Raw genomic sequence first — 13,580 nt, 5'->3', positions numbered from 1 at the left:
CCTGCAGTGGTGTCCTGGAGCTGAGATGACTGACCTCCAACAACACAACCATCTTCCTTTGTGCTAGATATCAGTCCAACCAGTGGAGAGTTTCCCCCCCCCAATTCCCACTGAGTCCAGTTTTGCTAGGGCTCTTTGATGCCACACTCAGTCAAATAGTGCCTTGATGTCAAAGGCAGTCATTCTCCCCTCAACCCGGGAGTTCAGATCTTTTGTCCATGTTTGAATCAAGGCTGTAATGAGGTCAGGAGTTGAGTGGCCCTAGCGGAACCCAAACTGGGCATCAGTGAGCAGGTTTTTGTTAAGCAAGTGCTGCTTGATAGCACTGTTGATGACCCCTTCCATTACTGTACTGATGATCGAGAGTAGACTAATAGGGTGGTAATTGGCCCGGTTGCATTTGTCCTGCTTTTTGTGTACAGGAGATACCTAGGCAATTTCCCACATAGCTGGGTAGATGCCAGTGTTGTAGCTGTACTGGAACAGCTTGGCTAGGGGTGCAGCAAGTTCTGGAGCATAAGTCTTCAGTACAATTGCCGAAATGTTGTCAGGGGCCATAGCCTTTGCAGTATCCAGTGCCTTCAGCCATTTCTTGATATCACATGGAGTGAATTGAATTGGCTGGAGACTGGCATCTGTGATGCTGGGGACCTCTGGAGAAGGCCGAGACAGATCATCCACTTCTGGCTGAATATTGCAGCAAATGCTTCCGCCTTATCTTTTGCACTGATGTGCTGGGCTCCCCCATCATTGAGGATGGGGATATTAGAACCTTGTGCTCCAGTGAGTTGTTTAATTGTCCTCCTCCATTCACGACTGGATGTGGCAGGACTGCAGAGCTTCGATCTGATTCGTTGGTTGTGGGATTGCTTAGCTCTATCTACACTTGCTTATGCTGTTTGGCACACAAGTAGTGCTGTGTTGTAGCTTCACCAGGTTGACACCTCATTTTTAGGATTGCCTAGTGCTGCTCCTGGCATGCCCTCCTACACTCTTCTTTGAACCAGGGTTTGATCCCCTAGCTTGATGGTAATGATAGAGTGGGGGTTATACCAGGCCATGAGGTTACAGATTGTGTTTGAGTACAATTCTGCTGCTGCTGTTGGCCCACTATGCCTCATGGATGCCCAGTTGCTAGATCTGTTTGAAATCTATTTCATTTAGCATGGTGGTAGTGCCACACAATACGATGGACGGTATTCTCAACGTGAAGGCAGGGCTTCATCTCCACAATGGTGGTCACTCCTACCGATACTGCCATGGGCAGATGTCTCTGTGGCAGGCAGGTTGGTGAGGATGAGGTCAGTTTTTTATTTTCCCTCTTGTTGGTTCCCTCACCACCTGCTGCAGACCCTGTTTAGCAGCTATGTCCTTTAGGACTCAGCCAGCTCGGTCAGTAGTGGTGCTATCGAGCCACTCTTGCTGATGGACATTGAAGCCCCCCACCCAGTGTACATTCTGCACCCTTGCCACCATGAGTGCTTCCTCCAAGTTGTGTTCAACATGGAGGAGCACTGATTCATCAGCTGATGGAGGGTGGTATGTGATAATCAGCAGGGGGTTTCCTTGCCCATGTTTGACCTGATGCCATGAGACTTCATGGGCCCGGAGTCAATGCTGAGGACTCCAAAGGCAACTCCCACCCTACTGCATACCACTGTGCCGCCACCTCTGCTGGGTCTGTTCTGCCAGTGGGACAGGACACCCAGGGATGGTGATGTTGGGGTCTGGGAGGAGATCTCATTGAAACATATAAAATTCTGACAGGGATGGACAGACTGGATGCAGGGATGCTATTTCCTCTGGTTGGGGTGTTTAGAACAAGGAGTCTCAGTCTCAGGATATGTGGTAGACCATTTAGGACTGATGAAGAGAAACTCCTTTTACTCAGAGGATGGTGAACCTGTGGAATTCTCTTCCACAGAAGGCTGTGGAGGCCAAGCCACTGAATATATTTAAGAAGGAAATGGATTCCTAGACTTTAAAGGTGTTAAGGGGTATGGGGAGAGTGCAGGAGTACGGCATTGAGACAGAGGATCAGCCATGATACTGAATGGTGGAGCAGGCTTGAAGGGCCGAATGCCCTACTCCTCTTTTCTATGTTTCGCTCTTTACCTAGCTACTCTAAGTGGGTGAGGGGATAGGGTGCTAGGTAAATAGGTGAGTTGGAGAGATGGGGCAGAAGAATCCGGGTCCGTCAGTAGTAAGTAAGGTAAGTAAGTTCAAACCATCTGAAGTCTCTGACTCTACTCAGAGTTGGAGTTTTTTCGGAGGGTTCCAGATGCAAGGCAGTTTTTCGCCGCAAGTCCAAACTTCCCAGGCAATTCCTGCATGGTCAGTGCAGCGGGACTTCCGAGGGGTCCCATAGCACATCTTGGGTGGGGGGTGGGGTACCTCCGGGGTATGTCTATCCAGAGATTGGAAGTTCTTGATCATAATATATTATAGGGAACGGTCAGGGCAGATAAAGAGAATATTTCTGCAGGGTGAGAAGTCTAGGACGAGAAAAAACCTAAAAATTAGAGTCAGTCCTTTCAAAGATGAAGTTAGGAAACAGTTCTCATCACAAGTAGAGTTTTCAAACTCCTTTCCAGAAATAGCAATTGATGCTAGGCCAATTGTTAACTTTTAATCAAATTGACAGAGTTTTGTTAACCAAAAGGTATTAAGGGATATGGGGCAAAGGTAGTTATGTGGAGTTAGATCTCACAGCCATGATCGCATTAAATGACCGAACAAATTTGAGGGGCTAAAAGGACCTACTCCTATGTGCTATAAAATGTGCATTACTGTTTAGTTCATGTATTCTTTCTAGTATTTTTGTTACTTTTGATTATTTTAAGCTAGTATTTTACTTTTAATAAATTTGTCCATTGCTTAACTTGATTGATAGCGATACTGAATCTTCAGATCGTTATGAACTCCTATTACCCATTATTTTGGAAGCCACCTGGGCAATAGGAGTGCATTCCTACAAATCAGACTGGAACTTATGCACCAAGCGTTGCAGAGTGTCCTCAGGAGGATTTTGAGAGTTGAGTAAGATTTGCTCTAGAAGAAACTACAGCCTGTGTATGCCTATTGTTAGAAATGGAAAATGCTAGAAATGGAGAATGCTTGACAAGATGTCAGATCTTATTTAAATGACACCCATTACCTGAGTCATAATCAGTGCCAGGAGTAGGGAATATTATTCTATTCCATTTCTTATTCAGTGTTCTATTTAAACTACATGCTGTTTACTTTGGTAACTAATTTAAGTTGGCCGTTATTTAGGAAATAAACTGATGCGCAGGTTGTGAAGTGGTTCTGGCAATATTACAAAAAATTTTAAACGTTTTACAGTTGTGTGTGTAATTCTGGAACTGTTTTAACATTTAAGAGAATGTCAGTGGCTATTAAAAGGTTATAAGTGCACATAGAGAGCAACGTTACACTGTTTCTGTGAACATAAGATGCAATTAATCTAAAATTTATAGAAGGCACTCATGCAGAAGTTTTAAACTGCTTACACATTTGTTTTCTTTTTCAGTCTCACTTCAAGATATAACCATGAGGAAAGCCTTTCGAAGCTCCACAGTTCAGGATCAGCAACTGTTTGACCGCAAATCATTGCCCATTCCATTGCTGGAAACATATAGCACGTGTGAGAAACCCCCACCTCTTAACATCCTTTCTGCATACAGGTTAGGAAACTTTTGGATCTTTGAAAAATTGGTTTTTACAGTGTTAATGTCATCAGTTTTTGGAAAAAGCTAAATTTTTTCCACAATGAGTTATGAATGAGCAGGATCTCAAACTTCAAATACAAAAACACAAGAAAAAGGAGCAGGAATAGACGAAAAACAAAAATACCTGGAAAAACCCAGCAGGTCTGACGGCATCTGCGGAGAAGAATACAGTTGACGTTTCGAGTCCGTATGACCCTTCAACAGGAATAGACTATATGGCCTGTCGAGCCTGCTCCACCATTCAGTACAATCATTGGTGATCTTGGGCTTCAACTCCACTTTCCTGCCTGCTCCCCATATCCCTTGATTCCCTCAGAACTAGAATCTGTCTATCCTAGCTTTAAATGACGGAACATCCACAACTCTCTGGGGTAGAAAATTCCAAAGATTCATGGCCATTTGAATGAAGTAATTTCTCCTCATCTCAGTCCCAAATAGTCAGTCCCTTGTCCTGAGACTGTGCCTCAATGCTTTAGATTCCCCGACCAACAGAAACGATCCCTCAGCATCTAGTTTATCAATCCCATTCAGAATCTTGTTTGTTTCAATGAAATCACCTATCAATCTTCTAAATTCCAGAGAATATAGATCCAATTTACTCAAGCTCTCATCATTGAACAACCGCCTAATCCCAGAGACTAATTTAGTAAACCTTTGCTGTACCACCTCCAATGCAAGTATATCTTTAAATACGGAGACCAAAACTGCACACAGTATTCCAGATGTGGTCTCGTCAAAGCCCTGTACAGTTATAGCAAGACGTTTTTATTTCTGTACTCAAATCTCCTTGCAATAAAGGCCAACAAGCTATTTGCCTTCCTAATTGCTCGCTGTACCTGCATGCTAACTGTGTTCCTTGTATGAGCACACCCAAGTCTATTTGAACATTGACATTTACAAGTTTTTACACCTTATTTCAAAGAAATCTGCTTTTCTATTCTTACAACAGAAGTGAAAAACTTTACACTTGCCCACATTATATTCTATCTGCCATCTCATTGCCCACTCACTTCACCTGTCTATATCTTTCTGCAGCCTCTCTCCTCCCGCAGCTTACCTTCCCACCTGGCTTTGGATCATCAGCAAACTTAGATACATTACTCTCTGTCTCTTCATCTAAGTCATTAATATCGATTGTAAATAGCTGAGGCCGTAGCACTAATCCTTGCGGCACCCCGCTAGTCAGCCTGCCTACTTGAAAATGTCCTGTTTATACCCACTACCTGCTTTCTCTCCATTAACCAATCCTCTATCCATGCTAATATATTACTCCCAACTCTGAACTCATATCTTGCCTTTAATCTTTTGTGTGACATTTATTGGATGTCTTTTGGAAATCCAGATTACTAAATCTACATGTTCCCCTTTATCTACCCTACCAGTTACATCCTCAAAAACTCTGAATTTGTCACAGTTTTTTCTTTTTGTTAAACCATGTTGACTTGTTCTAATCATACTGTACTTTTCTATGTGTTTTATTAAGTCTTCCTTAATAATCGATTCTAGTATTTTCCCAATGATTGATGTTCGGCTAACTGACCTATAATTCCCTTTTTTTTTTGTTTTCCTCCTTTCTTGAAAAGCGGTGTTACATTTGCCAACTTTCATTCTGATAGGACTATTCCCGAATCTAAGGAATTTTGGAAAATCATTGCAAATGCATCCACTATCTCTGCAGTTATCTCTTTTGGAACCTGAGAGTGTAAGTCATCAGGTCCCCAGGATTTGTTGAATTTTAGTCACTTAAGTTTCTCTAATGCTTTTCCTTTGCTGATATTAATTATCTTTAATTTTCTCACTTTTTAGCCCCTTTGTTACCCTCTATTTCTGGTATGCAACTTGGGTCTTCTATTCTGAAGACAAACACAAAATATTTGTTCACTGCCTCTACCATTTTCTCATTCCCCATGATAATTTCTCCTGTCTCTGCTTCTAAGGGACTGACGTTTGCTTTAGCTACTCTCCTACCTTTTGTATACATTTTTGAAAAAAAGCTCCTGCAATCTGTTTTTATGTTTCTGGCTAGTTTACTCTCATTCTATTTATTTCCTTTTTATTAACTTTTTGGTGGCCCTTTGCTGGTTTCTAAAACACACCAATCTTCACTCTTGACACTGTTCTTTGCAACATTATTAGCCTCTTCTTTTAATCTAATAGTATCTTTAATTTGCTGATTGAGCCAGGGGATGGATTGCTCTTGCTAAACTTTTGTTTTTCAATGGAGTGTACTTTGGCTGAACATTTGAATTGTTTCTTTAAATGTTTATCACTATGCATTTACCACCAAATCTTTTAGCCTACTTACTCAATTAATCTTAGCCAGTTCTCCCTCATACCTATGAACTGAAGTTTAAGATTCTTCTTTGTGGTTGGAGCATGTCACTTTCGAACTTAACATGGAATTCAATGGTATTATGAGCATTATTTCCCAGTGGATCTGTAAGACCTTATTAATTGAGCCTGTCTCAATACACAATACTAAATGTAAAATAGCTTTTCTGCCTGGTTAGTTCCACAAAGTATTACTCCAAGGAACTGTCATAAAAACATTCTACAAACTCTTCTACTCTGATTCTAGACCACTGTAATCTTCATATAGATTGGGACAATCAAATTGGCAAAAGTCCTCCACAATTATTACATTGCCTTTGTTACAAGCTCCAATAATTTCTTGCTTAATGCTCTGTCCAATGGTATAACTACTGTTATGGGACCTGTAAATGACTCCCACCAGCATTTTATGACTCTTTCCATTCCTAATTTCTACCCATACTGATTCGACTTAATGATCTTCTGAGGCCAGATCCTTTCTCACTAATGTCATTATGTCATCCTTTTACTATTAGGGCTACCCCTCCTCACTTGCCATTCTGTCTTTCTTTCCAAAATATTCTGTACCCTGCGATATTTATCTCCCAATCTTGCTCACCTTGCAACCCTGCCTCTTTAATGCCAATTAAATCTGAATCACTTACCTCTATTTGTGCCACTATTTCATCTATTTTATTGCATATGCTTTGTGCATTCAGATAAAGAGCCTTTAATTTCATTTTTTACTTCTTTTCCCTGCAATGACCTTATTCACTGAAGCACAATTTGTTAAACTCTGTCCCACTTGGCTTGTCTTTACCTCTATTGCTACACTGTTCCATTGCCTTGACCCTTTTTTATTCATTCGTGGGATGTGGGCTTCGCTGGCTGGGCCAGCATTTATTGCCCATTCCTAGCTGCCCTTGAGAAGATGATGGTGAGCTGCCTTCTTGAACCACTGCAGTCCACGTGGTGTAGGTGCATCCACAGTGCTGTCAGGAAAGGAGTTCTAGGATTTTGACGCAGCGACAGTGAAGGAATGGATTTGGATTTCTAAGTCTTCCTCCACCTGAACCACCTTCCCTGCCACTGTTATTTTAAAGCTAATAAAAGGAGTTCAGGTGAACAGACTTATCATGATTAGCCAGCTACAGTACATTGCATGGACTGGAAAGAGAGAAAACTGTTTTCTCTTTTAAAGATTTTCAGTTGCTTTCTGAAACCATTTTTCACAGATTGATCAAAAAACTGTATAATAGCAGAGAAAAAATAGAATGAATTGTTTTTCAAAGCAGCAAACTAATTGACAGTACTTACTGCTGTTTGCCTGCTTTTTGAATGAAGTCATTGACCTGATGCAGCAGTAAGGGACAGTGTTAAAGTAGTCTGACATTTAAGCCATTTTTCTCATTCGCTTATCTCCACTGAACTTCGTATTGGCAATTCATCCCACTGAGGAAGAAATCACTGAGCAAGTATGTCATCCAGGGGTTCTATTATACTCATGTGAGAATCTTTTCCTCCAGTTCCACACTGCACAAGAGCGCTACCACAAGACCAGCCTCTGTTCTTTTCCTTCTATTATTTGACAGCAGGCCTGCAGTGTTTATCTCCCACTGACATCTTGCTTCAGTTAGCACTTAGCTTTTAAGTCAGAAGGTTCAAAATCTAATTCATAATTTAGTTGAGTGCTAACACTCCTGTATAGTACTGAGGGGTGCTACATTGTCTGATGTGCTGGCCTTTTGATTAAATGGGTTTCTTTTGCTTTAATTCACTATTCAAAGAGGAACAATGTGTTGTTTCAGTACCACAAAAATTACACAGCTGAGACGTGACATAATATACTATTTCTTTCCTTTCACCCAATACAGGTGCTTTCAAAGATATGTTTTGAGCAAATTAAGTTTTCAGATAGTTCCTTCTGTGGGATATTCATCCTTGAGGATTGGTTTTACTCCCTCACATCAGTGTCGCTAAAAAAGTAACCCATTGAAAACACAGGTTGTGGGCACAGGCACCCATTCCCTCATAGTGCTGCTATTGAGCACATCTCTTGATTTTTTTGATATCCTAACACAATCAGCTTTTGGTATATACTTGTCTAGAGTTTCAGAATTCTACTGCAAAGGCCCATAGATTATTGTATGGTGTTCCTTTCCCACACCCTTTTTGAAGTTTATTGAAGATTCAGTTTGAAAGATATAAAATATAGTTTCTAATGGGCAATAAGGCCCCTGTGTTATAAATACTTCACATTTTATGAAGCATGGAAAGTCTCTCGGAATGTGTTCTCCTGTATTTCCTAAAAGATTCTAAGAAATGGGTCGCTTGGAGCAAGAGGGTATATAGAATAGTTGATTGTTGAATAAAGTGAATAAAGTTTATCCTCAACTATATGGCTTGAATTTAATCTATTGACAGCATAATTTGAATCCCTGTGTGGGATAGTGTATTTTCACTAGTAGATAAAATTTATACAGACTATAATAATTAAAATTAAAATAAAGTTTAAAATACTCTTGCTAATTAGGTGAGAGATCCTGCTCTGTTGACCTGTTTGCTTGTGATCTCTGGTCCGAAGGATTTTCAGCCGAACTTAAGACTGATTCTTTGGGAATAGATTGAGAATACTTACACAGAAATAAATAGAAGTTACAATGTAGAAACAAGACATTCAGTCCAACTCTCCACAGGAGCAAATATCTGATTATGTTGACACATTCTGATCTCATCCCTTTATCTCCCTTTCCTTCAACCACCTATCAAATTTGAATCTTGACTTAGTTTTTGCCCCAAACATTAGCCTCCTAAGTGAATTACAAAAATTCATAAAGCTTTGGAGAAGGGTTTCTTTTGTTAAATTTATTCTCGTCTATGGATCCTATTTCTGGACCTCTCAACTACCCTTTCCTATGATTATCTCATGATTTTAAGCACATAATGATTCATAACCTGCAATGTTCTACTGAAAAACGCTTTTTCAAGTCTCTCTTCATATTTGTATTCCCTAAAGCCAGACAGCTTTCTAGTGAATTTACATTGGTCATTCTTGAAAGCCTCAATACCTTCCTATAGATGTTAAAATTAAGTGGACTTCCTAATTTATCACCTGCAAATGTCAACAATACTCCCTTAGCCAATATCTAAATGATTGATCTATACGGTAAATAGAACTGAACCTCATGGCTTCCACTACCAACCAACCATTCTGGAAAAACTTCCTTTAACTCCTGCTTTCCTTTATCTCCCTTCTAACCATTTTTAATTGTTTGCTACCCTTCCCTTAACTTCACACCACTTTTTTCTTTTTATTCATTCACAAGATGTGGGCATCTCTGGCAGGACCAGCCTTTACTGCTTATCACTAATTCCCCTTAAGAATGTAGTAGTGAGCCGCTGCCTTGAATGCAACCAAGTGGCTTGCTCGGCCAATTCAGAGGGCTGTTAAGAGCCATGTTGCTGTTGGCCTGGCGTTACGTATTGGCTAGGCTGGGTAAGGGTGGCAGATTCCTTCCCTAAAGGACATTTTACAAAAAAACATTGAACATGATGTTTTTGACAGTAATTTGGTAGTTTCATGGTCGCCATTATGGATACTAGCTTTTATTCCATATAACTGAATTTAAAATTCCCAGCTGTTGTGATAGGATTTGAATTTATGTCTACAGATCATTAGTCTGGTAACATAACTACTATGTTACAGTACCTTTAACTTCTCTAGTAATCTCCCATCTGGTGCCTTGTCAAAGGCTTTGCTAAGGTCCCTGTACCCTTCAACCACTGCATTTTCCCCTTTAGTCATGTCTTCTCAAATAACTCCATGAGGCTTGTCAAATATGATCATCCCTTTTGAAATTGGTACTGTCAGCTTCTAGCTATTTTTGTCTCTTTTGATGTGTAGCTATTTCATCCTTAATTAAAGATACTAAAATTTTGCAGATATTAAACTAACTGGGTAATTATACAAATTGATTCTATATGTTTTGTTTTTTAAAAAAAGGTACTGCTTTGATCATTTTCCAGTCCTCTGGCACAGATTCCCATGCTGCCTCCTTAATTTAAATGTCACACCTTTTCACTATTTTTAATAATTTTATTTTTCAAACATTAGTAGCCTCCCACCTATCCTAGAACTGGCGCCATTGAACTACAAAGTGAAATCAAGCTTTCTGACATCACACCTGAACCATGTATTCATTTCCCTAATCTTTCTGTACTTCCCTGTGAGTGGGGAAGGAATCATGAGCGTGCCATCTATAAAGTCCTGTGCCTAATCTTGTTTCCAAATTTTCTCTTCCTTTTTAAAGTTGCAGAGGATTAGAAACAAATATTTTTGATTAGTTATGTCCAATTTATTGAAACTGAATGTGTGTGAAATAGAAATTTGATGCTAATGACCTGTTTTTTTTAATCTTATTCCCCAACTGAAACCAACACCAATGATAGATTGGTAGATGTGCTGGTGTGTTATGTATCTGGTAACTCTAAGTCACTAACAATTCTATGAAATAAATATCAAGGTCTTAACTTAAATCACCTCTGAATGGTATTGTCTTTAAGTGTGATAGGCAATTCAATCCCAAGAAAATACAAACTACTTTATGCATTAAATCAGTGACTATACTTCTAAAGTTCGTCATTGTTTGGAAGCGCTTTGGTGATTGCAGTGATCGTGAAAGGCATCATCTACACGTTTCTGGCTGAAACAGCCAGCATGCTTAGCATTCTAAGTGGTGACTTGGTATTTGATGATAATGGTAATAGCAAGTACTTTGTGCTATTTGCCCACTTTAAACATTGATGGTTAGGATACTGGCATCCAATGTGGATCACCAAGAATAAAGCTGATGCACTAGCAGTGCTTGATGTAGGTCAGGATGTGAGTATTAAAGTTATTCTGGCACAGGGGTTCATAGAGGCTGAAGGACCGATGATTAGAAGAGTGTTGCTGCAAGAGTCTGGAGGTAATTGGCATGTCTTTTTTCTTTCATGGGATGTGGGCATGAATTGGAAGGCCTGCACTTGTTGCCCATCCCTAACTGCCTTTGGGAAGCTGGTGGTGAGCCTTGAACCGCTTGCAGTCCATCTGGTGTAGGTACCCCTCCTCCTCCCACCTCCCCCCCCCCCAACCCAACTAAGCTATTAGGAAGGGAATTCTAGGATTTTGATCCAGTGAGAGTGAAGGAGTGGCAATATAGTTCCAAGTGAGGATGGTGAGTGGCTTAGAGGGGAACTTGCAGATGGTCGTGTTCCCATGCATCTGCTGCCCTTGTTCTTCTAGATGGTAGAGGTTGCAGGTTTGGAAAGTGCTGTCAAAGGAGGGTTGGTGATTTGCTGCAGTGCATCTTGTATTTGCTGCACACTGCTGCTACTGTGTCAGCGGTGGAGGGACTGAATGTTTAAGATGGTGGATAGGGTGCCAATCAAGCAAGCTGATTGGCCTTGGTAATGTCAAGCTTCTCGAGTGTTGATGGAGCTGCATTCATCCAGGCAAGTAGGGAGTATTCCATCGCACTCCTGATATGCCTTGTAGATAGTGGACAGACTTTGGGGAGATGGAAAGCAAGTTACTCGCCACAGAATTCCCAGCCTCTGACCTCTTATAGCTACAATATTTTTATGGCTGGTCCAGTTCAATTTCAGGTTATTGACAGCCCCCAGGATGTTGATTGTGGGGTTTCAGCATAGTAATGCCATTGAATCTCCAGGGGAGATGGTTAGCCTGGTACTCGTGTAGTTTGGATGTTACTTGCAACTTATCAGCTCAAGCCTGAATGTTCTCAAGGTCTTCCTGCATCTGGACACTGACTGCTTTAGTATCTGAGGAGTTGTGAATGGTGTTGAACATCAATGAATATCTGCGCTTCTGACCTTATGACGGAGCGGAAGGTCATTGATGAAACAGCTGAAGGTAGTTGAGCATCGGACACTATCCTGAGGAACTCCTGCTGAGATGATTGACCTCCAGCAACCACGACCATCTTCCTTTGTGCTCAGCATGACTCCAACAAGTGGAGAGTTTTCCCCCTGATTCCCACTGACTTCAGTTTTGCTAGGGCGCCTTGATGCCAGACTCAGTCAAATGCTGCTTTTTGTGAAGGGCAGTCACTCTCACCTCCCCTCTGGAGTTCAGCCGTTTTATCCAGGTTTGAACCAAGGCTGTAATGAGGTCAAGAGCAGAGTGGCCCTGGTGAACCCAAACTGAGCACCGGTGAGCAGGTCATAGCTGTGTAAATGTCACTTGACAGCACTATTGACGACACCTTCCATCGCTTTGCTGATGATCGAGAGACTATACAGATGGGCAGTAATTGACTAGATTGGAATTGTCCTGCTTTTTATGGATAGGACATATCTAGGCAATTTTTCACGTTAGTTGGATGCCAGTGTTGTAGCTGTAGTGGAACAGCTTGGCTAGGGCCGCAGCTTGTCTGGATTCAGGATGTTGCCAGGCCCATAGCCTTTGCAGTATCCAGTCTCATCAACCGCTTCTTGATATCAAGTAGAGTGAATTGAATTAGCTGAAGACTGGCATCTGTGATGCTGAGGGCAACTTCAGGAGGTGGACGAGATGGATCATCCACTCGGCACTTCTAGCTGAAGGTGATTTCAAATACTTCAGCCTTGTCTTTTGCATTTATGTGGAATCTGACCCTATGTCTACAGATGATGCCAAAGGATATCAGGGTCACATGTAGGTGAGAAAGAAGAGGGGGTTAAGGATTGGATCCTTGGGGAATTTCAAAGATAATAGAACAGGGGTATTAGCTATTACTAGAAATGTTGTGGTATGGTCTGGCTATGAAAAGGACCAAGCAAGGACAATCCCAGGGAACTGAACAACACAGGAGGGGCGCTGGAGGAGGATAGTGTGGTTGACTCTGTCATAGGTTCCAGATAAGAAGAGGAGGGATAATGAACTATGGTCACAGCCACTGAACGTGTCATTTGATTTGGGCCATTTTGGTATCTAGAGGATTAGAAGCCTCTCTTTGGAGAGATTCAAACAGGGTGCTCCAGGAGAAATGGAGATGAATCTCAAAAGGCAACATCTTTAATATTCTCTAAAAGACAACTTGCTCATACAACTGAATGTAAACACAGGAAACCAGCAAGGTAGCAGGCAAAAATAACTGATTCAGATCCTGGTTGCCTAATTAAATACTTTGTCCTGTTTCACTCCCTGGTTTTGGGGACTTTCTTTAGTTTTTGGAACCTGCTCTTTGTAGTTCCCTCTCCCATGCCGTCGTCCTATCAGCTGGCTTCAACTTTAGTTTGGAACTTGCTATCTGTCCCTCTCCTATGCTGCTACTGCTGGCAACTCCTTTCAACTTTAGAGCACACTGACCAACTGAACTCAAACTGCTTTTGGTTTATATGTGTGTGCGTGGCCTCTCTCTGTGGACCCATGTTGCTAGGCAACAATAGTTTTTTTTCTCTACCTTGTTTGTTTTAACTCTCCGAGTCATAAAATCTCATTAAAATGCAGGCATCTTTTAAAGTGGAAGTAAAACTCAGGATTCATCCTCTTAACCC

At 41.2% G+C, this 13,580-nt stretch overlaps 1 protein-coding gene across 4 annotated transcripts in view; it reads left to right on the top strand.

Moving 5' to 3' along the window:
* Nucleotides 1-13,580, top strand: part of wasf1 (WASP family member 1) — a 151,045-nt gene that overhangs the window by 98,108 nt on the left and 39,357 nt on the right. For all 4 annotated transcript variants that reach the window (XM_078542587.1, XM_078542586.1, XM_078542585.1 and 1 more), the window contains one exon: nucleotides 3,533-3,686. In XM_078542587.1, coding sequence (XP_078398713.1) covers nucleotides 3,533-3,686 — 154 coding nt within the window. The remainder of the gene's footprint in view (nucleotides 1-3,532; nucleotides 3,687-13,580) is intronic.

The sequence above is a fragment of the Cetorhinus maximus genome, chromosome 5 (assembly GCF_964194155.1).
Source record: "Cetorhinus maximus chromosome 5, sCetMax3.hap1.1, whole genome shotgun sequence".
Classification (NCBI taxonomy): Eukaryota; Metazoa; Chordata; class Chondrichthyes; order Lamniformes; family Cetorhinidae; genus Cetorhinus; species Cetorhinus maximus.
The sequence above is the reverse complement of the archived record's forward strand: the minus strand, read 5'-3'. Positions and strand labels throughout refer to the sequence as shown.